We start from the raw sequence: 26562 nt of genomic DNA on the forward strand, positions 1-26562 counted from the left end.
AGGATTGTTTCATTCATTTTACTGGGTTTGGGCCACAAGCATAGAAGCTCCCCATCCCCACCAAATAGACCGCTTTACATTTGGTTCAAATTTTTAGCCTTTTCAAGACTTAAAACATCAAGCATTTCATAGTATCACCTCATAGCTGATCTAATTTATTTGTTTGAATAACTGAAATACCCTGACACATATCTGGCCCTAAACCCCAAGGGCTGGGGGACAACCACAACATCTGTGGCTCAAAGTGTAGCTACTAAGTAATGTAATAAACTATAAAATGGTCTCTCAAGATGCACACACATGAAGGAAGCATGGCTTTAAGGCGCTAACACAAAATTTCATATACCATTCCTGAAAATGCTCTCACTTTGGTTACTCTGTGTGATTAGTAGTTATTTTAGCCTAAGGGAAATCACTTGTATTTCTGTATTTAGCAATTCCACATTTAGAACATTTAACTTTCTCAATCCCCTGAAAAATTAACATTTACCACAGATGTTTCAACATTAGCAGAATAATGTTGACATTACCCAGACAGGTCTGGATCATTCTAAATTTTCGAAGACCAAACACATTAACAGTGGTGACATCACTGAAAGTCAGCAATTAATAGCTCTAAAATTGAATGGTACCTCACTGAGCCAGTTAATCAGAAATATCTCCTCTGTTTACGCACCATAAGATTTAGCTTTAGCCAAGGTCTTTGTAAAGATTAACCAAATAATATTTACAGAAGACACATCAGGTATTGTAAAAATCATTTCACTTCACAATAGAGGAGAAACACTGGCCTGGGGATCGGGGATCTTCTATTTTGGATGTGGTCTGTCGTTTTCAATCTGTGTGATCTTGGGTATGTCATCTAAGCTTTCAAACCTTTATGGCCTCAGCTGTGGAATGAAGATAACATACATCTTGCTGATTTACAAGGCTTTTCAGCTGATCAAATGGAGTGAAGTGCAGTACTAAACAACACAGGGAGTTATTATCACCATTATTACTTGTTTGAGGTTAAGTATTTTGAAACTACTAATAGCACAATTTGCAACCTAGAAATCTGCTTTACGTGTCTGTGAGCAAAACTTCACCAGAAGGATGGAGCACACACACTTTTTTTTTTTTTAACAATGCAAAACCCATCAGTTTTATTTTTAAGTTAATAAAATGTACTTTTATTTTTAAATGCTTTCAATGTTTATTTACTTTTGAAAGCGAGACAGAGTGTGAGCAGGGGAGGGGCAGAGATAGAGGCAGACACAGAATCTGAAGCAGGCTCCAGGCTCTGAGCTGTCAGCACAGAGCTGGATGTGGGGCTCGAACCATGAACCATGAGATCATGACCTGAGCAGAAGCCAGATGCTTAACGGACTGAGCCACCCAGGTGCCCCAAAATGTATTTTATTTTTAATTTACTGGACCATGTGTCAAATTAGCATTCTACTTCACGGAGTGGATGGACTTAGAAAAGATGTTGCATAAATCCCTATAACTTTTGGCAAGATTATATGTTATGCATATGTATACATACATCTTTTTCCAGGGAGAGGGTTTATAGATTATATCAGATTTTCAGAACAGTACATGATCACACGTGGATCATTTGTCAAGATGCTCAAGAGCTTTTGCCACTTGGTATAATTTCTTATTTGGTCAAGAAGAGACTGGGATATAGAGAAGAGAAAATTCACTGACAAAAGTGGGAAAGCTATCATCACTTTCATTCTTTTATCAATCCAGTCAGCCTCCAGTTTAGACAATTAGTGGTCTGAGGCTTTGGGTGCCCATCAGGGAGGTTACAGAGGACTAGACTAGCGCCCACCCGGGGAAGCCAGAGTGACATATAATCTACACAGCACCGCCCTACAGTTCTGCCCTCTCTCCTCTGGCTGATGCCTGTTGTTGCCAGGCCCCTGCCCAAATGATGAACACAAAAACAGGCACACTTAGTACAGGCCATCATGACGTCTAACTGATGGAACAACTTTACTAAAAACCTCAGAGCTGGATTAAAAACAGAATCAGCATTGATACTGTCAGCAAAGGTCCATGTGCAAGAGCCAGAGGGCCAAATACCTATTTTTGAAAAGAACTCGGAAGCAGTACAAGATATACTGGGTGGCTTTTCTTTCTGTTCAGGGGATCAGATGCACATCTGACGGGAAGACTGAATGTCCCAAAGGCCAGGACTTCTCACAACTTGCCTGTGACTTTAGTGCTATGTGCACCACTAAGCTGTCACGTTTTCCATTTTAGCAATGTCAAGCTACCTCTTTATCATTAAATATGAGCTACCTGAAGTAATCAGAGCATTCATGGGACTTGAAGAAAATACTGGGTATGTCTTATGTTCTCTCTACAACATCCTTTGGCTGATTCTACTTGGTCTTTTCTGATCCTAATATTCTTGACGCTCTTTCCCTTGTAGAGAATGGTACCTCAATGGCAACTACCTCGTCATATTTGTGTCTGTTGGAATCATTCTTCCACTTTCTCTTCTTAAAAATTTAGGTAAAGTCACCTTTAGTTTTTATTTTCATTTCCTATTCCAATAGGTAAGTCAATTGTAGATACTGTATTCACCTTACAGAATTTCTCTGATAACTTTTAGGTTACCTTGGTTACACCAGTGGATTTTCTCTTACCTGCATGGTGTTTTTTGTCAGTGTGGTAAGTGATTTATTGACATGATCCTTGTAGGTTGGTGAGCATGAGGCACATAGTCCCTGAATTAGTGTCCTCATTTTTGTTCAAGCAATTCACTAGCATGAAATACTTCTTGCATCACAAGCCATTTTCTTATATTCTAATTTGGAATGAGAAAAGAACAGTCATGATTTTACAAATAGTTGAGTTAGAATGTCAAGGCCATTGCTAATAGTATGTTCTAAGCACACTGGATATATATTTGGACAAAAGGAACCCTTCAAGCAGTAACATGATAATGATCTAGTATTTAGAAAGGTGGAGGAAGACGTGAAGAGTCCCAGAAATCAATGAGCTATAGAATTATTCATGTCTACATCAGTCAGCCATTTTCTCCTACACATTCCACCCATGAAAAGAGGGTAATCCCAGTGGAATTAAAGAAGAGATCTTTCTCCCCATTGCCCCCACTCCCTGCCAAAAAGGGAAACTTTTGTAATATCCTGGATGCCAAAATGTATACAGCATTTCCCCAAAAAAGGCAAAAGAAGATGGGAAATTTTTTGATAATCCATATTAATTTGAAGAAATAAAAGATATGAAATGTAGCAAGGAAATGATCATCTTTATCACAGAAGAATATGGATGATTCTTAGAGGAGATTCGTGCAAAATACTGTTCTATTGATTCCCAGGGACAACCATCCTTCCAACTCTTTCCTTAGAGCAGAGGCTAGAGAGTCTCCATTGTCTATTAGCCTAAAGGGCATCTTCAGCAGAGGCCCCTCACCACTACCCCATAAGCTATATAAATGGATTTTTGTTTCACTGTTCTCGTCAAAAAGATGATTTTTTTTTTTTTAATGGCTGGGCCTAGGTGATTTACAAGAAATTCCAAATACCCTGCCCTCTGCCTGTTCTGGATCACAATGTTGGAAATCTGACATTCAACAATACACTTCCAGTGCACATGGTAATATTACCTAACAACTCTGAGATTAATGGCGTGAACTTCATGATGGATTACACCCACCAAAATCCTGCAGGGCTAGATGAGAACCAGGCCAAGGGCTCTCTTCATGGCAGTGGAGTAGAGTATGAAGCACACAGTGATGACAAGTGTCAACCCAAATACTTTGTGTTCAACTCCCGGGTAAGTGATGAGCCTACCAAAATGGCTGAGTCTTCATTTTATAAGCTGAGATGGCTTGGGATTGCCATCTGTGTTGAAAAGCTACACATGCGTTGTTGTCTTTGTTTTTCAGACGGCCTACGCAATTCCCATCCTAGCATTTGCTTTTGTGTGCCACCCTGAGGTCCTTCCCATATACAGTGAACTTAAAGAGTAAGGCAGCCATCATTTTAACATTCTAACTTGTTTTGAAAATGTGCTCATATGTTCAGAGGTGCTTTATACAAAAGCATGGTTAATGGCTTTCTCTTCAGAGAAGGTTTGTGGTACATACCACTCATCAGTAACGTATTTTAACCAAAAAGGTATGAATTAGCCCCCTCCCTACACTACCGTATCTGCTTCCTTCTCTCCCATTTCTTCATCCTAATGGTCCGCAAGACGAATTTAGGTCAGGGGGAGGAAGAGCCAATGGCTAGAAGAATTTTGGCAGGAATGAGAAATTTGAATTTGAAATTTGCTAGGAATGATGTCACCTCAGCTATAAATGACCGCACCCATGAAGACCAAAAATTATGGCTAAGGTGACCTTGCAAAGCCATTGATGTCACTTGTGCTCTGTCTTTAACCCTTGTCTAGAAGACATTCACCACAGGGATGTGCCAAAACCTGGCCTTCATTGTCTTATCTGTACAATGGAGACAATGGCTAGACAATCTTGTTTCTTCTAGCTGAAATTCTAGGATTCGTTTGTAGTCTTTTCCCTTTGAGGCTGTTGACATCTACTTAGGTATGTAGGGTGTCTGAGCCCTCTAGCACTGCTTTCCCCTTTACCTTTAGAGAAAGGTGGCCTATAGTAATTCTCACTTTATTTAATCCGGATATCAGTAACCTCACTCTTTATTCTCAGTACATAGCAATATTTGCTTCACAAATTCTGATTTAACTTATAAAAAATTTGGGGAACACTTTCAATTATTTTCACTTTACTTGGAAATCACATGCGGCATTTACTCTACACTTGACCTTAACCGAAGATCAAGAAGTGATAGCAGTTACTCCAGAAGCCTGGCAATTGACTTTAAGCAGCTGGGTGCCCTCCAGAATGGTTTCCAGGCACTTCTAGGCTCTCTTGTGGTCTGGACTCATGCAAGTTGTGCTTTGCTGATTCTAGTAGGTTTGTGTCCTCCCACATGAAATATGAATCCCATCTCACTATGAAGTATGAAAGCTTTCTACATTAGCAGACAGTTGGATCTTTGTGTTAATTACATTCTTGCGTACTCAGTAGACAAGTATATTTATCAACACAAAATAAACCAGTCTTCTTCTAGGAAAATAGTTGTCTCTAAGACTGACAAGAGTAGTAGTTAAGAAAAATGGAAACAAATCCCCCACAGCTCTCTAGGACAAGTTTAAAGAAGCTATGTTTCTGTATGAGATATGTGGTTTTATAATAGTACACAGGCATACATTCTTTCACTATTTTAGAAATTTTTTTACTAAAAAAATGATAATAAAAAAAAAAAAAAACACTGAGCTTTTTTTTTCATTTCAGTCGGTCCCGGAGGAAGATGCAAACAGTGTCAAATATTTCCATCACGGGAATGCTCATCATGTACCTGCTTGCTGCCCTCTTTGGTTACCTAACCTTCTATGGTAGGTCACTCTGTCAAAGTCATTCTCTTTGTGCAAATCCTAGTTGGACTGATCATTAACCCGGGTAGGTATAATTCTTTTAATTACCCTCTATAAGCAGCATGATCTATAGTCCATGTAGTCAACTAACATGCTATTTTAGCCTTGTCACTTGACCTGAGAAAATGGGACCTGAACCAGTCTAGCTAACAAGTTACAACAATTTGTGAATTCATACATGTTTAAATGAACAGCCCTCAAATCTACATTATTTTCCTTACGGGATAGATTATATTTCCTTGACTTTGACTTCTTAGGCCATCTCATGCTAGAAGCAATCACAGTGAATCCAATCGTATGTTGCAAAGCTTTCTTGGTGGAATAACTAACTACTAAGCAAATGGTAGGGAAAGTGCAAAGTCCTTGAGTTGGAACCTGCTTCTTGTTTGCCAGTCAAGTGGGATCTGGGGGCTTGGAGCATTAGGTAAATTTTCTGGCTTATCCCATTCTATTCTGTTATAGTGAACAGTTTCCTGAGAAAAGACGACATGACAGAGTTCCACTCAATCTGGGAGTGCACTACCAAAAACAAAAAAAGTTACTATGGACACATTAGATTATGCCTAAAACAATTTCTCTATGGCATCTTAATGGACACAAAAGTAGGATTGTTATTGCACTCCACTGAAGCATAGCCTAATAGACAAATTTCAGGGACTTAAACATTGACCTATTATCACTAATCAGTGTAATCAACATAAATAAACCTTTTGTTTAAACTGATCTTTTTAGTTGTTTTTTTCTTCTGATTCACTAAATTAAATTGATTACTAGACAAATTGTGAAGGAAAAGACTGGGGAGGGAGCACCATTTACTTGGGTTTTTTTTCTATTTGACTAATAGTTGGCTATTAACCAAGCATTCACTTTAGATTGGGCATTAACTGCTTGTTGGTTGTGAATTAATAAAAGTTAGATCAATACCACCGAAGGTATTTTTACCCCGTTTTATCTGATTTGGAGGGGCGTAGGGAGAAAAATCCAACTACATCTGATTCTATAAGCATCTCCACGTCATTTGTGTCTGGAATTCTGAGTGAATAAGCTTTCCAGGAGCATGGCACCTTAATCTTAGATCAGTATTCATTGGGAGACCCTGTTAAGATCATGCTAATTCATCCTTGAATGTTACTTATACTGATTCTAATGAGTTTCATAAGATAAGCTTGAAAAATCCCCGGAAGTATCTGTATTGGTATCATGATAGAGTCATAATTATTGAACTTGAAAAAATATTAAAAATCATTTTGTCATAAGGTTTCCATACTAGATTCAGAGAAGCTGCATCAAGGCTCACTTAGCAGGTGGGAATAGAGGGGGGAGTGGGCAGGATGTAAGGGACAGGCTGGTGGGGACTTGGACCTTTCATCCCCTTCAACCAGAGCACCTCAGCTTCCCGTCTCTTGTGAGGCTTCTGTACAAACTGAGATAGACTTATCACGAAGCAAATGAGCCAGAAAGGCATCTTCACAATTTTATTCTAGCTTCTTGAACTTCATAAGCTTCACTGGCCCCCTTGTCCATTTGAAGAAAGATCAACACAACTAATAAATAAGCTCAAAGATAGGATAAAAACAGGTGTCTAGATTCCCAGACCTGGGTGTTTTTTTCCGTTGTACTGTGTTCCCTTTGTAAAATGTTGCTTTTGGTAATCAATACTGACTTGGAAACACCAAACTGGACCCATTCTCTTCTTCTTTGTAGGAGAAGTTGAAGACGAATTACTTCATGCTTATAGCAAAGTATATACATTTGACACCCCTCTCCTCATGGTACGCCTGGCAGTCCTTGTGGCAGTGACACTAACTGTGCCCATTGTCCTGTTCCCAGTAAGTACCTGAAGCTTTGATGGAAGAATCCTGCTTAATCTCCTAGCTTAGATATGTTCCAATTTGACATGGATTTAATTATGTGAGTTTGCATTTGTAATGCCTGAAGACGTTATTTTCACACAGCATTTTGGAGCCATTTAAGATGGACAATTTAATACGTAGATTCAACAAATATTTTTTGATGTTAAACACCTTTTAAAAAGTCTTTATTTTGGGAGAGAGAGAGAGAGAGCGAGAGCGAGAGCGAGAGCGAGAGCGAGAGCGAGAGAGAGAGAGAATCCCAAGCAGATTCCATGCGACCAGCACAGAGCCCAATGCGGGGCTCGATCTCATGAACCATGACATTGTGACCTGAGCCAATATCAAAGGTCAGATGCTTAACTGACTGAGGCACCCAGGCACCTCAAATGTTAAACACTTTGAAAATATAGGAGGAAAACTATAATCACAAAATTTCTATTTATTTTCCAACTTTATTGAGGTCAAAGTTTTTTGTTAAACTTCAATTCAAAAAGCAGATCTTGGGTTTCTATCTTGTGGATTAGTAGAAATGAGTAGGAGTTCATAGAACTTCTGGAACTTAAAAGGCAAAAACTACATTACTTTTCAATTTGTTGCATTTTCACCAGTTCTGAAGGTATTTAAATTTCCCCTACAGTTTTGTTGCAGTCACATTCAAATGTTACCTTATTTAATCTGATTCCTTGAAGACCAATGAGAAGGGGAATTTTATTAAGTAAATTACTTACTAGAACTAAATCTCTTGAAAAATAGCTATATTTTCCACTGTATATCTTTTCTACTATCCGTAACACTGAAACATGCCCTCGACTAGACTCATACTGGGATCACCCCTTCTTGGCATTTGCCTTTGGCATCACTTGTCCTGGGATCACAGAGCAGGGCTGGTTGAAGAGATTTGGGCTGCGTGAGTTAAAAACACCACCTATGGACAAACACAGGTCTGCATTCTCCTGCCAACTCTTCTCCTTTCATAAATACTCAATTTACTCATTCATTAAGGGGAGCAAATAAGCGACCTAGTAACCAGCACCATCCTGTACAGAATGTTCCATACAGGGCCCAGCATATAAGGACTACTCATATAATGACACTGTGGTCACTTTAAATGCAGCTTGTGTGCTGAAATATTTTTTAACACATTCCTTTTTCATGAGTGCATGAAATCAGATCCTTATTACTAGGAGGGCTAATATTTTACTCCTAAATAATATCTTGCCTCACATATGTCTGAAAGTATTTCAAATGACATGCATACAGCTTTAGCCTAAAATCAGCTCCATCATGGGTACGAGGCAGAAGACAGCTATTGACAGAAAGTGTACCATAAGGTAAAATTTCTAAGCAAACAGTGTCTCTGAGGAACCAAAGTTGAAAGCCCTTTTTGTGTGTAAAGAGCTAATTTTTGGCACACAGTAGGTATTCACATCATTATCGAGTCAAAGCATTTTATAGAAGAAATTTGTTATGTGGCTCTGTATTGCTTTATTCATAAGCCCTAAATATAGCACCTTGAGGTCATGGTCTCGGGAGATTAATGGACTTGCCTGTGGTCATGCAGTTAGTCACAGTTGATTAATGCACCGCTCACAGAAGGACACTGATGGCTGAGGTCAAGATAAAGGAAGTGGAAGTCACACTGATGGTCATTTTACCTCAACATTTAAAATCCAGATCTCCCCATAGAAGTTCTTTCTCTTGTGACAGGGCACGGATATAAATTTGACCATCAGGAACAGTAGTGGTTTGGAAATGTCTCCCATTAGAGGCCCCTTAGAATCAAAATGGATCATGGGAACCAAAATTTCAAAAAATAACTTATCCTGAAGTATTTGTACCCAACGTTAGCATTTACGAAACATGTTGCACATAATTCTGTCTTTGACCCTACAACATTATTACATGGAGATAATCTGCGTAGGTGTCCACCTTCTCCCCTGGTTTAAAAGTCTTAAAGGTTAGGAATGGGCACAGTGACTGGTGCAGGAGAAGTTTGATAACAATCGCCCAGAAAAATAGTCTCCAAATGAATCTTGCCTTTTGAGATGTGTAAACTGCTTTTTCTAGCAATAGCATAAGCTGTTCGCCCTGCCAACATTTGCCACGAACTTTAGTTCAGGTCAGGAGCTGGGCTAAATGAATTAAGTGTCCATGGGTACAATGCAGAACATAAAAGTAAACATGGAGGACAAAAAAGTCTCCTCGTCCCAGTCAAACCCACAAGACTACCTTCAGACACTTTCTCCCTAAAGTGAGAGAAGTTATTAGTGATGTGTTTGTTTCTTATGATTTAGAGCCATGATTTCCAACATGTCAAACGCTGAGCCATGCACAGCAGGGTTCTCCCGGTAGTTTTTTTGAATTAAGAAACTCTTGACCAATAAAGAAGTTTATTTACTTGGCTTTGATATCCCCATATACAAGTAATCAAAAACAAACAAAACCTAATCTGGATTAAAATCTCTCGATTTTAGGCATAATTGTATATTCCACTTCTTTCAACAGAGGATAATAGGCTCTTTTTCTTAGGAGCCCAAGAAGACACAATAAGGAAGGGCGTTGCTGTTATTGGTTGACTAGATGGATTTTCCTTTGATTACTCTATTTATTATCTTATTTTCTGCAGTTAGGCTAGTTTTTTCCATAATAAAAGACATATTGAGTGCAGAAATGATTATTGAACAGATGAATAAATGAAGTGAATTACTTTTTTTACTGGTAGCTCAACATTTGTTTCTATTGTTGGGGGTGGGGGTTTTATGGGAGGGTGGTCTATTATGGGACTACACCTCCTTCCCAAAGACTATTAATTCCATTTTCAGCTTGTACTCCCCTTTATGCAGTAAAGTTCACCCATTAACATGAAAAACAGAAAACCAGATCATCCTAAGGAGTTTATCAAGAACACACAGACTCACATTCCATTTGCCATACCTTAAAAAAAAAAAAAAAAAAAATCACATCTCAGATTTTCTAGCTACTTCTTTTATTCTGTGATGGTGAAATCATTTTTCCCCACATATGTTGCCAGCAGATCTGTTTTGAATCATATGCAGATATAGGCATAGAAATATGGCAAATGTTGCTGTGAACTGGAATAGAGTAGTGGTCCACAGATATTTCCAACACTCCTACCCTAAGCAGTCTTACAAAATGAAACTGATTCGCTTCTAAACAATAAGATTGATTTTTTTTAAGAGTTCAGCCCTAAGGTTCCCACTTTTTACTCTGCCTCCCAGTGGGTCCCCGGATTAGAACATAGCACCTCCTATTCTGAATACTCTCTCTGGAAATAACAGATGTTTTCTCTAGAGCTGCAAAGGACCTTTCTGGAATCCTTCTGGGTCAGAGGGCATGGCTGTTGCTAAGGACTTCCCCACCCACAGCATCTGACCCACATTTCCAGGTTCTTATCAGTTTGTGTCAGTGGAGAAAAGGCACTTAGATAAGTGGAACAGCAGGCAGTGCTTTGTGGGTAACACGCCAGAGTTGCCTCAGTCCTGACATAGGTAAATAGAACTGTTCAGAACCTATTGATCCAGGCTCACCTCTCAAGGCAGCATTTTAACATAGAATGACCGGCAAGTTTTCTTCTATTCTTTTCCACCACCACCAGCCCCCTACTATCTCCCTGCTTGCCCTATGATCCTTTCTAGGAATGCTTTGGCAATTCTACATGCTTTCAGTTCTGTTTGGGATTTTGTTTTTCTTTATTTGCTGTGAGGAGCAAGCTTTCACCATTTATTCCAATGATGATTCCTGTAAACCTTCTGTACTCTTACATCACCAAGCCAAACCTTAGTCTTTCTGGGAGCCATGAGACCTTAGGAAACCACATTCACATTCAGGGGAACTGCACTTAGAGGTTTACCTCTAACTCAGCTTATGGAATAGAGTATTCCTTTAACAAAAGACCAAAAACAAAAACAAAAAAAAACAAAAAACAAAAAAACTCACATATATAAGTCCTCTGCCTGGAAATAACCTGTATTCTACTTGTTTATTCTGTAAATTTCGCACTTTCAGACAAGTAAATCTTAAGCCATAAGGATGTACCATGGAAAGCTTATGTTGAAGCCTAATAAGACTGGTTTGGACAATATCCAATAAGCATGGAGTGTGGATCATAATGTAGAATTAATGGACAGCTGGGGAAAATGTAATCAAGGCATTTGCTTTCTTCAGCCTACTTTTCAGAGCGAATTTCATAATTTTCACTAATCCAATTTTTAAAATCCTTTACAAAGTCACTCTTAAACCATTTCCAGAGACTATCTGGTTTGCCATTCTGGAAATGAAATTGCTTTTGAAACCTAAACAGATGGCTTTAATTTTGGTGGACCAGTATGAAAGGAATGTCACATTAGACACTACAAGCAATTCGGCTCAAAGTTTTCGCCGTTCATACATGTGTTTCAAAAATGTATTTTACATTTTTGCTTTTACATGAGTTCCCATCTCTCCACCAGTAAGAGACTTCAGAAGTAAAATTTTAAGTGGAAAATCAATGCCAGCATTTCTAAAAATGTGAAGTCCGAGCTTAACTGGAGTGTTCCCTTATTGAAAAGCCAATAGAATAATGCCACTGAGTCAAAAGTGTCCTCTAAAAGATTCTAAAGATGAGAGTATTTTCTACTTTGTTAAGCTGTTCAAACATGCAGGGCATTCCCTCCACCCACAAGGATCTTTTTATTATCCAGTTATAGCACAGTAACTTGAAAGACTGCTACAAATGGAACCTCTCTTGACCCTTCACCTACTTATTGTAGCTGCTGAAATAGGGCTGAAGTCTGTCAAGGCTCCCGAAGGGTGGGAAGGGATTCATGCTGTTCAACTTAATTCAACATGTATTGAGTGCCTGCTGTGTGCAAGACACCAAACGAGAAACTCTGAGGAATGCTAAAATTACCAGGTCCTATTCTTTGCGTTTTGTGTGCATTTATAATCTGTAATTGGGAACGGAGGGCAAAAGGGCAAAAAGAAATACAAAGAGTATCATTTTAAAAAACATTATGTGGCAAAATAAGCATTATATACTAAATACGATGCCAAGTTTTTAAAAAAAACCCAGATTTGGAAAAATCACAAAGAGTGCAAATCAATTCAGTGCTTGCCCTTAATACTTAATCCTGTTTGACAACACACGTTTAGAAATCAATAAGGGTTGGGGCGCCTGGGTGGCGCAGTCGGTTAAGCGTCCGACTTCAGCCAGGTCACGATCTCGCGGTCCGTGAGTTCGAGCCCCGCGTCGGGCTCTGGGCTGATGGCTCAGAGCCTGGAGCCTGTTTCCGATTCTGTGTCTCCCTCTCTCTCTGCCCCTCGCCCGTTCATGCTCTGTCTCTCTCTGTCCCAAAAATAAATAAACGTTGAAAAAAAAAAAAAAAAAAGAAATCAATAAGGGTTTTACTGTGTCCCTGAAGTCTTACCTGTTATTTTCTTTGAAATAACTTTTAAGAAAAAATTCTGAAAGCTGAGAAAGTGAGCACAAGGAAAATAACTATCTCAAAGAAATATCAGCATCAAGGCTGCACAACAATATCAACATACTTTTTTTTCTTTAATGGTTAGTTTTGAGAGCATGCAAGCAGAGGAGGGGCAGAAAGAGAGGGAGACAGAGGATCCAAAATGGGCTCTGCACTGACAGCAGAGAGCCTGATGCAGAGCTCAAACTCACAAGCTATGATGAGATCATGACCTGAGCTGAAGTCAGGGCTCAGGTGCCCCAATATCAACATACTTAATAACTGAACTGTACACTTAAAAATAGTTAAGATAGTTAACATTATGAATATTTTACCACATTAATGAAATTTTGAAAAACAAATCAGCATCAAGATCTTTTCTGGGAGAAAAAGGAAAAACACAAAGTGCTTTAGAGTGACAAGAATATTTGAAATAGTAGACGAAAATCAAAAACAAATTAGTAACCTTGCCTTTGAACTTTCTTGTTGCAGATTCGTACATCAGTGACCACACTCTTATTTCCCAAAAGACCCTTCAGTTGGATAAGACATTTCTTGATTGCAGCCATACTTCTTGCACTTAATAATGTTCTGGTCATCCTTGTACCCACTATAAAATATATCTTTGGATTCATAGGTAAGTTTGAGAAAGGCTTTTATTTAATCAGCTCAAGTGGATACCTCCTTAAGTGGCAGACGGGGAGCTGGTGGAGGGGAAGTCAAGGATCCCTGCTCCATCTTTGACTCATGGGATTCTTGTGAGCCCAGCCGGGCCACCTGGTCACCTCCCCTCCCTCCCAGGTGACTCTGGAAGTTAATCACAGGATCAGAAAATGCCAACAGTAAAAGCTACCTTATAGGTCATCTAGTCCAGCTGCCTTTTCTGACAGAAATGGAGCCCCACAGAAGTCAAGTCATATACAGTTCCCCACTTCCCCTCCATCCAAAAGTAGAACATTATATGAAATCTTTTGTAAGCCTTGATGGCATAAAGCTACGAAGAAACTATGATTCATTCATATGGAAGCATTTTTGAGCATCCCAGACACAAAAGATAACCGCTCTTGGACTCTTCTGATAACTTATGACACAATATTGCTAACAAATGCAGAAAATAAATCGACCTAAAACACAGATATTCACAACGGTTCAAAAGCCATGGCAACTTAATGCCGAGATGGAGTGTAGTCCCCAGGGAAGAGACCTGGAGACACCTCTCTCGCTGCTCAGGGGGCGCTGCCTCCATAATGTTCACTGCAAAACAAATTCTGGGCGCAACTTTCACCTTTTAATTTTTTTCCCCATAAAGACAGAAATCTTCTTTGGATTTCTTTGAGTTAGGGAAGGTAGGTGCTAACATAGGTCCTTCCTAAAAGTGAAGTGGCATAACATGAACTTTTGCAAAGTGGGGAATACCTGTATCTTGGACTATTGCAGGATTTGAATTTAGGTCTTAACTCTGCATCAAAAAGTAAGGAAGACACAGTCTACCTATAGGATGCTTTCTCGAGTCTGTCAGTATCAGCTGAGCATTGATGGCCATCTTTGGAGGTGGAGAAGGTTGGTCTTGTAAAGCAGATTTCCTTAACTGTGTGGCCCATTAATATAGTTTTCATCTGCTGATTTGAGGGATTACTCAAATTTTAAATACAATATAACATTTTTTGGATTAGGTGTCAGCAACTTGAAAAGTTGGAAGTGGATAAGAAGGATGCATGATGAGTTCAGCTTCCTTAGTATGTGTTTCTATTGTCAGTTTCCTATATAAATTTTTAAGTCAGCCTTTTTTTGTTTACTATATGTTAAGTGTACTTAGGTTACAACTATGATGTTAGGTATATTTTAATTTTCTTGATAAACATTTGAATAAGCAACCAAGACAAGTTTATAGTACTTTCAGTGCTAAGATTAGGGTAGCATTAAGACTTTTAAAGTGCATGACCTTGAGTCTCTGCCTTGCTGAGTAAGACATTGACCTGTCCTGTGTTTATCCCCTCAGGGGCTTCTTCTGCCACTATGCTGATCTTCATACTTCCAGCAGTGTTTTACCTTAAACTTGTCAAGAAAGAACCTCTTAGGTCACCACAAAAGGTTGGGGTAAGTAAGGCTTGCAATCTCCCCTGTTATAAGTTGCTCTTTAACTGAGAGTAAACCGAAAATATACAATTCAAAAAGATTGACCAAGAACTGAAAATCAGAGATGGGCTGGAACTTTAGTGGAGAGAAAGGAGGGTAGATCTCTGGTACTGAGATGATTCCAGGATTTCTTCCCGTCATAAATCAAGAATCTTGTGTTAAGTCCTTTCTACCCATCAAACACTAAGAGTTTTCCCACAGGCATATATGGATACCAGTTTCCACCACCAAGATTGTAGCACTATCCACAGGAAATTATGTGGGAAGGAATGAGGCTCCCTGACAGTGTTATGAAATAACTGAAACATTTTAGTCATATTTTTTAGGTTAGGAAGGCCAAAAGAAAAGATGCTGCCTGGTTTCCCCCCTCCATAGTACCTTGGAGTGGACTCAGATCCAGAACAAAACCATCGTTTTCCAGTTAACCTCTTTAGATATAAAATTTAATTTTATTAAGCGAGAGCATATTTCTTTTCCAAAATGATGTTATAGAAACACATGCCAGGGGCGCCTGGGTGGCGCAGTCGGTTAAGCGTCCGACTTCAGCCAGGTCACCATCTCGCGGTCCGGGAGTTCAAGCCCCGCGTCAGGCTCTGGGCTGATGGCTCGGAGCCTGGAGCCTGTTTCCGATTCTGTGTCTCCCTCTCTCTCTGCCCCTCCCCCGTTCATGCTCTGTCTCTCTCTGTCCCAAAAATAAATAAACGTTGAAAGTGCTGCTGTAAACATTGGCATGATATTAAAAAAAAAAAAAAAGAAAGAAAGAAACACATGCCAGAGTGAATTGTTTTTCATTGTTTTTCTAATTATTTCTTTAATGTTTATTTTTGAGAGAGACAGAGACAGAGACAGAGCGTCAGCAGGGGAGGGGCAGAGAGAGAGGGAGACACACAATCTGAAGCAGGCTCCAGGCTCTGAGCTGTCAGCACAGAGCCCGACATAGGGGTCAAACCCACAAACTGCAAGATCATGACCTGGGCCAAAGTCAGATGCTCAACCCACTGAGCCACCCAGGCTCCCCTTGTTTTTCTAATTATCAAATAGTCATTGACAATATTCAAGTATATCTTCCATTTAAGGCTTAAAAGCAGTGCCTCTTACTAAGTTATGCTGAATGTTGCCTGAGAGTCATTCACTCCTCAGGACTGTTCAGGGACTTCAGGACAGTTTGGTATCCAAAGCTCCTCCCAACATCTCCTCCCCACCCCGGCCCCCGAATTCCTAGCCTCTCCAGTCTATTTTGCTTGGACTTTTACAGAAGGGTGACCATGGCAAATTATTTATCCTGTTTGTGACCCATTCTGAGTTTGATGTAAAAATGAGTAAAATTGTCCCCTGATCCTTTCTAGTGAAAAACTTCACCTGTTGCTTCCTCATAGATTGAATGAGGTGGTTGATCCCAGTGATGATAATATATAAGGCCCCTTCTAGTGTTTTACACACACACACACACACACACACACACACACACACACACACACACACACGTTTTTAAAGGAATATGTAACATAGATTAGGCTTTTGTTTTTATCTGTTTACTTTGTAAATTTAATCCTGTCCTATAGACTATAATATGCCCTTCACCTGAAAGATTGTGAGCACACTCAATGTCATTGTATCTTTTTCTGTCACTTGTTTTTTTTAATGATTACAGAGTATTCCATCATTTTGATGTAACAAATCAACCATTTATCTATTTTGAAGACTTAGATTAAATCTCTCCACTGTATTCACCCTCTTTCCTCAACTTGGCTTCTAAATTCACTGAACTGCTAGGCATAGACATCTGAGCCATAAGAATAATACAATTCAATATGCCAATCAGATTGCTGTCTTGGGTAAACAATTTCTAAGAGCAAACTGTGCTAAATATGGTTTCTGTGTTCCCTAACAAGCTCTCTGATTTACAGGCTTTAATTTTCCTTGTGGTTGGAATCATCTTCATGATTGGAAGCATGGCACTCATTATAATTGACTGGATTTACAACCCTCCAAATTCCAAGCATCACTAACCCAAAGAAAAATACCTTTTCTATTGGAAATGGTTGCAAATTATGCTGCAAAAGACATTTGAGTTCTATTGATTGGAATGTTATTCATAGGAAATAACGGGAAGATTCCAAAGATGTTTATAGTAACATCACCAGGCACCTGTGGAAGAAAAAAAAGCATCATTTTTGTCAAGAATGGCTGTTTATAGGTTTAAAACCTGCGGTGCACATTTCTACCCAGGTTTTCCTAAAACAGTGTGAGAGGATGCATTTTTGCTGTTGCACAAGCAGAATAAGGGTAGCTGCATGGAATGGTCATCAGATAATACCTTTTCCCCTCCCCCTCAAATTACCAAATACTTGTATTCTCAGAACATCCAACAAAAATGCCCTGGTGGCAAAGCTATCACCGCTTAATGCCTTCCCCCAATCCAGCACCAAATACTCTAGGTCTATTTAATAACAGAGGCAAAAGCCATGTCTTAGGAACTGTCCCTTTAAGGTACATGAATGATCAGACAGCCAGCTAGAACATCTTATTGTCAACAGTGAAGGAATATTTGCCCATTTGTTTGTGACACTGAATTAATGAATTCTTCATTCAATAGATTTTTGGTAAATGTTAAAGACATCTTATTAAACACAGGCATATCTCGTTTCTTGTGCTTTGTTGTGCTTAGCACTGAGGTTTTTTGCGGGTTTTTTTCCCTGTTGGTTTTTTGTTTGTTTGTTTCTTTGTTTGTTTGTTTGTTTTTTTACAAATTGGTTCATGACAACCTTGCGTGGAGCATCATTTTTCCAACAGCATTTGCTCACTTTGTGCCTCTGTCACATTTTGGTAATTCTCATAGTATTTCAAACTTTTTCATTATTATATTTGTTATGGTGATCTATGATCAGTGATTAAGACTTGCTGAAAGCTCAGATACGGTTAGCACTTTTTAGCAATTTTTTAATTAAGGTATGTACATTTTTTTAGACAATACTGTTGCACACTTAGTACACTATAGCATAAGCATAACTTTTATATACACTGGGAAGCCAAAAAATCTATCTGACTTGCTTTATTGTAATACTCGCTTTACTGTGATTGTCCGGAACCAAACCTGCAATATCTCCGAGGTATGCCTACATGTCTTATCAACTGTCCCTGAAAGGTACATACATGAAAGATCAGACACCAGTACACCTTACTGTCAACAGTAAAGGAATGTTTCGCCTCTTCTGTTTGGGACACTGGAGTGCCTTCTTCGTTCAATTTTTTTTATGTATAAATATTAAAACATCTTCTAAACAGAGAGAGGGGCTTTAAATTATAGAGCAACAACAAAAATAATGCTTATTGCTCAACTGCCTGTTCTGGAAGCATTTGTTCTTCAATATTATTCCTAGTCCTCTTGTCACGCTTTTTTGTCACTGAACAATGCTCTCCCTCTCGTCTTCCATTGTCATTCACAATTTTTAGATAGACCACGATTCATGTGGAGCTACATTACCCAGTATTGTTTGATACATTTTTATTTGATAAACATTCAGTGCAGGAAACTGTGATTGCTATATGTGTATGTATATAATCTTATTCTGTAGTCATCAGAATTTTGATGTATGGTACATTTGATTTTTATTTTTTACATGTGTAGTTTTCTCTCTTCACAGTCAAAACGTTTATGTTATTGAGGGTAGGGCAGGGAATTATGTTGATAAACTCAAAAATCCATTTGTATGTATCTGCCTGTTGGGGATATTTTAAATTTGAAACCTAAGTTATATATAGTTCAGTAATGCTCTTCAATGTTTACAAAAACAACAATCATCTACAAGAAAATAAGTTCCTTGTTTGCAAATAATTGTCAGTACCAAAGTCGTTCTTCTAACTAAGCATGTCTAAAATAGGATTTAGTTCATTTTAGCTTGCACAGGAGTCTGACATTCATTTGCCATTTAATGCAATGTTGAATGGTTCTCCATAAAAGTGCTAACACTACAGAGATGCAAACTGGTATTCTTGCTCCCTTCAACAACATGCTCACATAAAATGGATTTAAAAACTAGCACTTGCTGCCCAGAATTTCTAGACTTTGCCACTTCCTCCCCCCCTAAATCGGTAGGAAGAACATTTATTGTAGATTTTTATGTTTTAGTCAAGCCAAGTATGAAATACAAGTATCAGCTAAGTATAATATTAAATCATATTTCAATAGGGTTTTTTGTATTGTGCCTTAAGAAAACGTACATTTGTTTTATATATTATTTTCTAGAGGCATAATACTGTCAAATGGTGCACTTTGTTATGGAAACTGAGCATTACTAGACACTATCATAACTTTGGAGTCACTATTATCGGAAAATACTTGCCAAATAGCATCTTCAAGATAGGTTTCTATTAACGGTCACCTAGAGAGTGTGTCAAAATAAGAAAATGGAAAAAGTTACCTTCTGAGTGTTAAAGGTTTAATCTGAATGTATTTAAATATAAAGATGAAGACTGATTCAAAAATTGGGGAAGTATCCAATCTGTATTAGTCTGAATACTTTACCTTTGAAATTACGAACTTGAAAATATCAACGTCTGTAATTATACAGATATTCAAGAGCAATACTACAGTGCCAAATAATAAAGCACCATTTTTTTCTCATGGCAATTTTCAGGATTGGAGCTCACATAGACTGCAGGGCAGGCTTACATATGGTATCTTGTACTGGTTAATTTAACCCCATTTATAAACAGATGAAAGTTTTATTTTCTTATTTCATTTATAAGATGGTTCAATGTACTGGGAGGCTTTTTTTTTATTACAGAAAGTGTATATTGGTATATAATAAATGAACTTTTCAAATGACTGATTTGATTTTCTTTCTACTGTTGAAGGCTATAAATTATTTGTACATGAGAAAAATTTTTAAGTCTAAATATTGTCTTCTACTGGTATATGTTCCATTTCCATCGTTAGTCTTGACATAACTAAAATTTGTAGCTGTCAAAACATAGTTGCCATCTTATTTTGGTAAAATACACAGCTAATCCTGAAGTTTGTTTTAGGTTTTTATTTAAGTAATCTCTACACTCCTCACAAGGCTTGAACTCACAATCCTGAGATCAAGAGTCACACGCTCTTCCCACTGGAGAAGCCAGGCATCCCCTAAATCATTTTTATTTATGTCATCACATACATATCTCCTAGAATGAGTCTCTATATAGTTAATCAGGAGGAATTCATTTGTGATGGAAGAAGAATAAAAGAAATATGAAGATTAGTAAAATAGAGACATGGAAGGTTTGGAGAAGGGAAAGAAACACGGGAGTGCAGCAGATTGGGTAGAAATGGACAATTGCTGGGATATCAGGTCAAACGCTAAGTTGAGTGCTGGACTTTCTAAGAAACTTCCAAATAGTTCTCCAAGGTGTTTCCACCATTTTCATTTTCATCAAGAATATATACAAGCCCCAGTTGCTCTACAGCCTTGCCCACATTTGGCATTGTATTTTGTAGCCTTTCAAGTGGGTGTGGAATTGTATTTTTTTTTTTAAGTTTATTTATTTTTGAGAGAGAGGATCCCAAGCAGTTCCATGCTGGTAGCACGGAGCCTGACACAGGACTTGAACTCACAAACCATGAGATCAGGACCTGAGCTGAAATCAAGAGTCATACCCTTAACTGACTGAGCCACCCAGGTGCCCCATGAAATGGTATCTCATTTCCATTTCCTTGCTGACTAGTGTTGGAAATTTTTCATGTGTTCACTGGCCACTCATGTTTCCTTTTGTGAAGTGCCTGCTCAAATCTTTTGTCCATTTTAAGAGTTAAGTTGTTTGTCTTTTTATTGTGGATTTGTCAGTTCTTTATATATTCTGGACACATGTCCTTTGTCAGATGGCAATGCATTTTCTCAGTCTAGGACAAGCCTACTCATTTACCTAAAGGTATCTTAATTATATCTTTCTGGGGCCATGTCTGTATAGCTTACTAGAATAATTCCTGTCTTACTAGAGTAAAGTTAGTTAGGATGGTATTGTTATAATTAACATTTAGATTTTCAAATTTGGAGAGGAAGTCTTCTTCTCTTTTTCAGGCAGAGCATAATCTGTTTTCTTGCCTTCTAGTGAGCTTTATTGAATGTATACTAATGTAGTTTTTTTTTTTATAGATAATTGACTAATTGCTAAGTCACTTTGACTCTAGGTTAGGAGACCCAGTACTACTGAGATAGACCCAGGACATCAAAAACCCTTCCTGGCTACTTGTAATCAAGTTCATTAGCTTTCTCTTGTTACAGGCATATACAGATGAAACAGGAGAAATTACTTCATGTGCAGGAGCAGTCTGCAGGGCGTCTGCTTCTATGGCATGTGATGGTCTTTTCCCAAGAAAATATTGGGTACTAATTATCCAATAGACCATATTGAAGAAACTGATTGAAAAAAGAAAATTAGCTCAGACCCTTCCTTCATATCATACACCAAAAGTGGAAAAAGTCAGTAAGTAAGGCAAAAACCTAAGCAGCGACATTTTAGGAAGAATGACCTGACAGCTGCCCAGGGAAGTAAGACACAGTGGAGGAAATTACAAGGGCAATGATGGATCATGGGACTATACAGTAGTGCATTAAAGAGCAATTTAGAAAACACCAGTTACTGGGGTGCCTGGGTGGCTCAGTCAGTTAAGTGACCAACTTCAGCTCAGGTCATGATCTTACGGTTGGTGAGTTTCAGCCCCGTATCAAGCTCGCTGCTGTCAGCACGGAGCCCTCTTTGGATGCTCTGTCTCCCTCTCTCTGTCCTTCCCTACTTGTGCGCTCTCTTTCAAAAATAAATCAACATTAAAAAAAAAAAAATACCAGCCAGTATCAAATACAAACCAATATACCCTTAATGTATGAAGACATAAAAAAAACAAGGATGGGCACCCAGGTGGCTTAGTTAGCTAAGTGGCCCGACTCTTGGTTTCAGCTCAGGTCATGATCTCGTGGTTCATGAGTTCGAGCCTAGCATTGGTCTCCCCACTGACAGAGCAGAGCCTGTTTAGGATTTTCTCCCTCTCCCTTTCTTTCTGTTCCTCTGCCATGCTCTCTCTCTCAAAATAAACCTAAAAAAAAAAAAGGAAACTAAGAATCTAATAGAACAATGGGCAATGGACATGAAATCACAGAAGAAAAATGGTGAATGAGTGTAAGTCATTTGACCTATGAGTCAAAAACAAGGAAAAACACAAATATAATTGTTTTGTCTGTCACATTACTAAAATAAGAAAAATTAATCCTTTGTGCTGGTGAGTGCGGGGAGTTGAACACTCATTCAATGGTGGTGGCAGAAATCCTGGCTTGGCTTATCTGGAAAGCATGCTGGCAACGCTTAAAGATCCCTAAGGATGTTTGTAGTGGGCAGACAGACCCCAAAAGATCTAATCCCATGAGCCCTTAATATCAGAGAACTTTCTTCAGCTGAAATCAGAAAGATTCAAAGCATGAGAGGGACCTCAAACTGCCACTGCTGCTTAAAGACAGAAGAGACCATGTGGAAACATAAGGAAATGAATTCTGCCAACAACTTAAATGAGCCAAGAAAATGGTTCTCCTGAGTCTCCAAATAGAAGCCCAGGGCACCAATGCTTTGATTTGAAGTTTGTGAGACCCCAAGCACAGAACTCTGCCTAGCTAGCCAGACTTCTGACCCACAGATCTAGCAGATAGTAAAATGAGGCTTGTTTTAAGTTGCTAAGTTTGTGACAATTTGTTACAGCAACAGGAAACTAGGAAATACAATAATGTTCGTGTCTTTGGATCCACTAACTCTTCTAGGAAACTATTCTGAGGAAGAAATCAGAGAAGTGAATTGACTTCTGTCTACCAATGTATTCTTTCAACATATAATGGGCTACATTTTTGAAACACTCCAAAAGCCCAAAACTGTGGAATGATTTAATAAATTCTAGTAGCTTCACAGCCTGGAATAGGACATAGTCATTAAAAATGCTTTTGAATCATTACCAACAAAATGAGAAACTATGGTATAAAGTGAAAAAAAAAAGAATGCATGCTTCATTATACCAGTTTTACATATTAAAATTCATGGAATAGAATAGAAATAGGAAAACAGAAATAGACATATGTGTTAAGAGTAGATATGATAGATAGCAAGATAAGTGAGGTTATTCTTCAACCTAGATTTCTGTTATTTTCTAAATTTTCTACAGAGACCATTCCTTTTACAGTTATGAAAACCTCAGAGAAACATTTTTTTGTCAATTTAGATTTTCTGGAAATAACTAAAACATGCTGCCAATTTTTATGTTTTCAGCTGAGTCTAAAGGCAGAATTGGAGAATACAATTCACGATTGGGGGAACAGTCACGGATGACTGAAGCAGAAGTAGAAAGGATGGGGCAGACCCTCGCCAGAGGTGAGGCATGGGAAGGACATAAAGAAAACAGTATAGCATAGCCAGTAGGCCAGGAGTTCAGTCCCAGATCCATGGTTTGGGAAAGTCATTCAATTTTACTGAGCTTCAGTTTTTTCATTTCTGTTGGTGTAATTTCTACATAATGCAATTCCCAAGATGATTTAGCTTAGAGTCATAAGAGACTCTTAATGATACAGAACAAACTGAGGGGTTTGGAGGGTAGGGGTGGTGGGCTAAGTGGGTGATGGGCATTAAGGAGGGCACTTGTTGGGATGCACACTGGGTGTTGTATATAGTGGATGAATCACTAAGTTCTACTCCTGAAACCAACACAATACTATGTGTTAACCAACTTGAATTTAAATAAAATCTTAGAAGAAAAAAAAGTAAAACTAATTACGTGTGTGTGTGTGTGTACATGTGTGTGTGTGTATATGTACATACATATGATCCCATGGAGTCTCTAAGGGGAGTACCCAAGTCAAGCTTGGGGAGTGAAGAGTACTCCGATTTCTGGCATCAGATGCCTGTTAATCCTGGCAGTTGAATCCTAAAGGACACACTGAAGTTATCAGATAAAAGATGAGAAGCAGAACAGCACAGACAAAAAAAATGATTGCTCCCATTGACTCCCCACTCCACACAGACACATGTATGCATACACCTTCCACATACTCTGTATTAGATTCCTTTTGCTGCTATAAACAAATTACCATAGTCTTAGTGACTTTAAAGAACACATTTTATCATCTTATAGGCGGCTCCAGCAGGGATCAGTAGAAGCCCCAGCAAAAATCATAAACCAAGCAGACCAAGTAAAACAAAGATTCTTAAAACTAAACTGATAAGCACTACAGCCACAAAGTAGGTCAAGACCTGTGTGTCAAATCTGAACAGAGTGGCTGCCTGCTACAGTAAAAGATTTTAATAGAATGTTTGATACGCAATTGAAAATCACCCACCACACCAAGAACCAAGAAAATTACAGCTTGAATAAGATGATGAACTGATGCCAACACAGAGATGAATCAGATGTTCAAATTACCTAGCAAGATTTTTTAATTGTTTTTAATGTTTGTTTTTGAGAGACAGAAAGACAGAGCATGAGCAGGGGAGGGGCAGAGAAAGAGAGGGAGACACAGAACCTGAAGCAGGCTCCAGGCTCTGAGCTGTCAGCACAGAGCCCAATGCGGGGCTGGAACTCATGAACCACAAAATCACGACCTGAGCCAAAGTCTGACGCTTAACCTACTGAGCCACCCGAGCAGCCCTCCTAACAAGAATTTTAAAGTAGCCATTCTAAAAATACTTCAATGTTAATTATAAATTCTCTTAAAACAAAAAAAATAGAACATTCCAGCAAAAAAACTGAAGTCTATAAAAATAATTAGAAATTACAAATGGAAAAATATAACAGAAATTTAAAGAAAAATTCATGGGCGCCTGGGTGGCTCAGCTGGTTGGGAGTCTGACTTCCCCTCAGGTCATGATCTCGCAGTCTGAGTTCGAGGCCTGCGTCGGGCTCTGGGCTGACCGCTCAGAGCCTACAGCCTGATTCAGATTCTGCGTCTCCTTCTCTCTCTCTGCCCTTCCCCCCTTATGCTCTTTCTAGCTCTCAAAAATGAATAAACATTTAAAAAAATTCTTTTTAAATAAAGAAAAATTCGTTGGGTGTGCTCAGTAGAATGGAGATAGAGAATAGAATCAGCATACCTGAGTAAATATAAATAGAATTCATCCAATTTGAAAAAAAAAAAAAAAAAAAGAGGAAGGAGACTAGAAAAAGAAACAATAGAACAGAACTCGGCTATTGACCTCTGTGACAAAAAATGTCACATACATTTTTGTATTAACAGAGTCCCAGAACATTTGCATTATCAGAGTCCCAGAAAGAAAAGAGATAGATTAAAGCTAAAAGACAATTTGAAGAAATAATGGCTGAGGGACTTCCCAAATTTGGTGAGAGATGCCAAGCTATATACTTTAAAACCTCAGTGAATTCCCAAAAGGAAAATCCAAAGAAATCCACGCAAATACTTGTCAAATACTTGAAAGCATCCTGAGAGGAACACGTTACCTATAGGGGAACACTTATTTAAGGTCTGAGGATTTCTTATCAAAACACGTGGAGGTCACAAAGAACTGGCACATTTTCAAGTGCTGACAGAAAAGAAGTTTCAACGTAAACTCTGTATCAAGCAAAACTAGCTTTCAGGAAGAAAGGGGAAACAGCATTCTCAGAAAAAGGAAAATTAAGTGAATGGCAGCAAAGAATGCAGCAAAGAATGTTCTTCAAACGGAAAATACGGGATAAAAAAAGAAACATTAGACAATTAGAAAAGAGCAGAGGAAAGACCAGAAATACGGATACATGCAGCAGACCATTCTTTTCTTCACAAGCTTCATCAATAATTTTTGCTTCAATCAGAAAACGTATCATCTAATACTCAAGGCAATGATTTTTTAAGTGGAGAATGCAAAAAAGACTTAAACAGAAATGAGGTTTTCACAATTTGCTGCTGGTGGCAAAATGTTACCAGTAGACTGTGATAAGTCACTCATGTATGCTACAATAGCCAGAGCAGCCGCTATAAGAACTATACAAAGATTCACTCAGAAACACCATAAGTAAAGGTGAATTTCTCAAAAATATTTCAGTAATCCACTGGAAGCCAAGAAAAGAGAAACAGGAATGAGAATCAGAAAAAAAAAAAAAAATAAAGACAATAAAATGGCAACTTAGGCAATAACAACAAATGCCTTAAATGTAAGTGGTTGAAGTACATTAATCAAAAAAAAAAAAAAAAGTTAAAAGAATGAATAGGGGCACCTGGGTGGCTCAGTCAGTTAAGCAGAGGACTCTTGATTTTGGCTCAGATCATGATTTCACAGCTTGTGAGATCAAGCCCCATGTCAGGCTCTACACTGACGGCACGGAGCCTGCTTAGGATTCATTCATTCTCTCTCTCTCTCTCTCTCTCTCTCTCTCTCTCTGCCTCTCCCCTGCTCATGAGCTCTCAAGACAAGTAAATAACCTTAAGACACATAATAAATGAGTAAAAATCATGACCCAACTACATGCTAAGAAACTCACTTCTAATTCATTGACACAGGTAAGTTGGAAGTAAAAAGGAGTAAAAAGATACACATTAAAAAAAAAAAAATCACCCAGAAAAGTAGGCATGGCTATATTCATGTGCTAAAATAGACTTCAAAGAAAAGTTATTAGAGACAAAAAGGTGTTCCTTTGCCTC

At 38.5% G+C, this 26562-nt stretch overlaps 1 protein-coding gene across 2 annotated transcripts in view; it reads left to right on the forward strand.

The window, feature by feature from the left end:
- SLC38A4 (solute carrier family 38 member 4) overlaps positions 1–19940 on the forward strand; it is a 71153-nt gene extending 51213 nt beyond the window's left edge. For both annotated transcript variants that reach the window (XM_086713586.1, XM_025930254.2), the window contains exons 7-16: positions 2254–2335; positions 2426–2508; positions 2609–2667; positions 3520–3795; positions 3908–3987; positions 5333–5433; positions 7177–7301; positions 13280–13424; positions 14787–14884; positions 16831–19940. In XM_086713586.1, coding sequence (XP_086569712.1) covers positions 2254–2335; positions 2426–2508; positions 2609–2667; positions 3520–3795; positions 3908–3987; positions 5333–5433; positions 7177–7301; positions 13280–13424; positions 14787–14884; positions 16831–16932 — 1151 coding nt within the window. In that variant the 3' untranslated portion in view covers positions 16933–19940. The remainder of the gene's footprint in view (positions 1–2253; positions 2336–2425; positions 2509–2608; positions 2668–3519; positions 3796–3907; positions 3988–5332; positions 5434–7176; positions 7302–13279; positions 13425–14786; positions 14885–16830) is intronic.
- Positions 19941–26562: the final 6622 nt, after the last annotated feature.

This window comes from Puma concolor, chromosome B4, assembly GCF_028749965.1.
Source record: "Puma concolor isolate L17-30 chromosome B4, mPumCon1.1.hap2, whole genome shotgun sequence".
NCBI classification, from domain to species: Eukaryota; Metazoa; Chordata; class Mammalia; order Carnivora; family Felidae; genus Puma; species Puma concolor.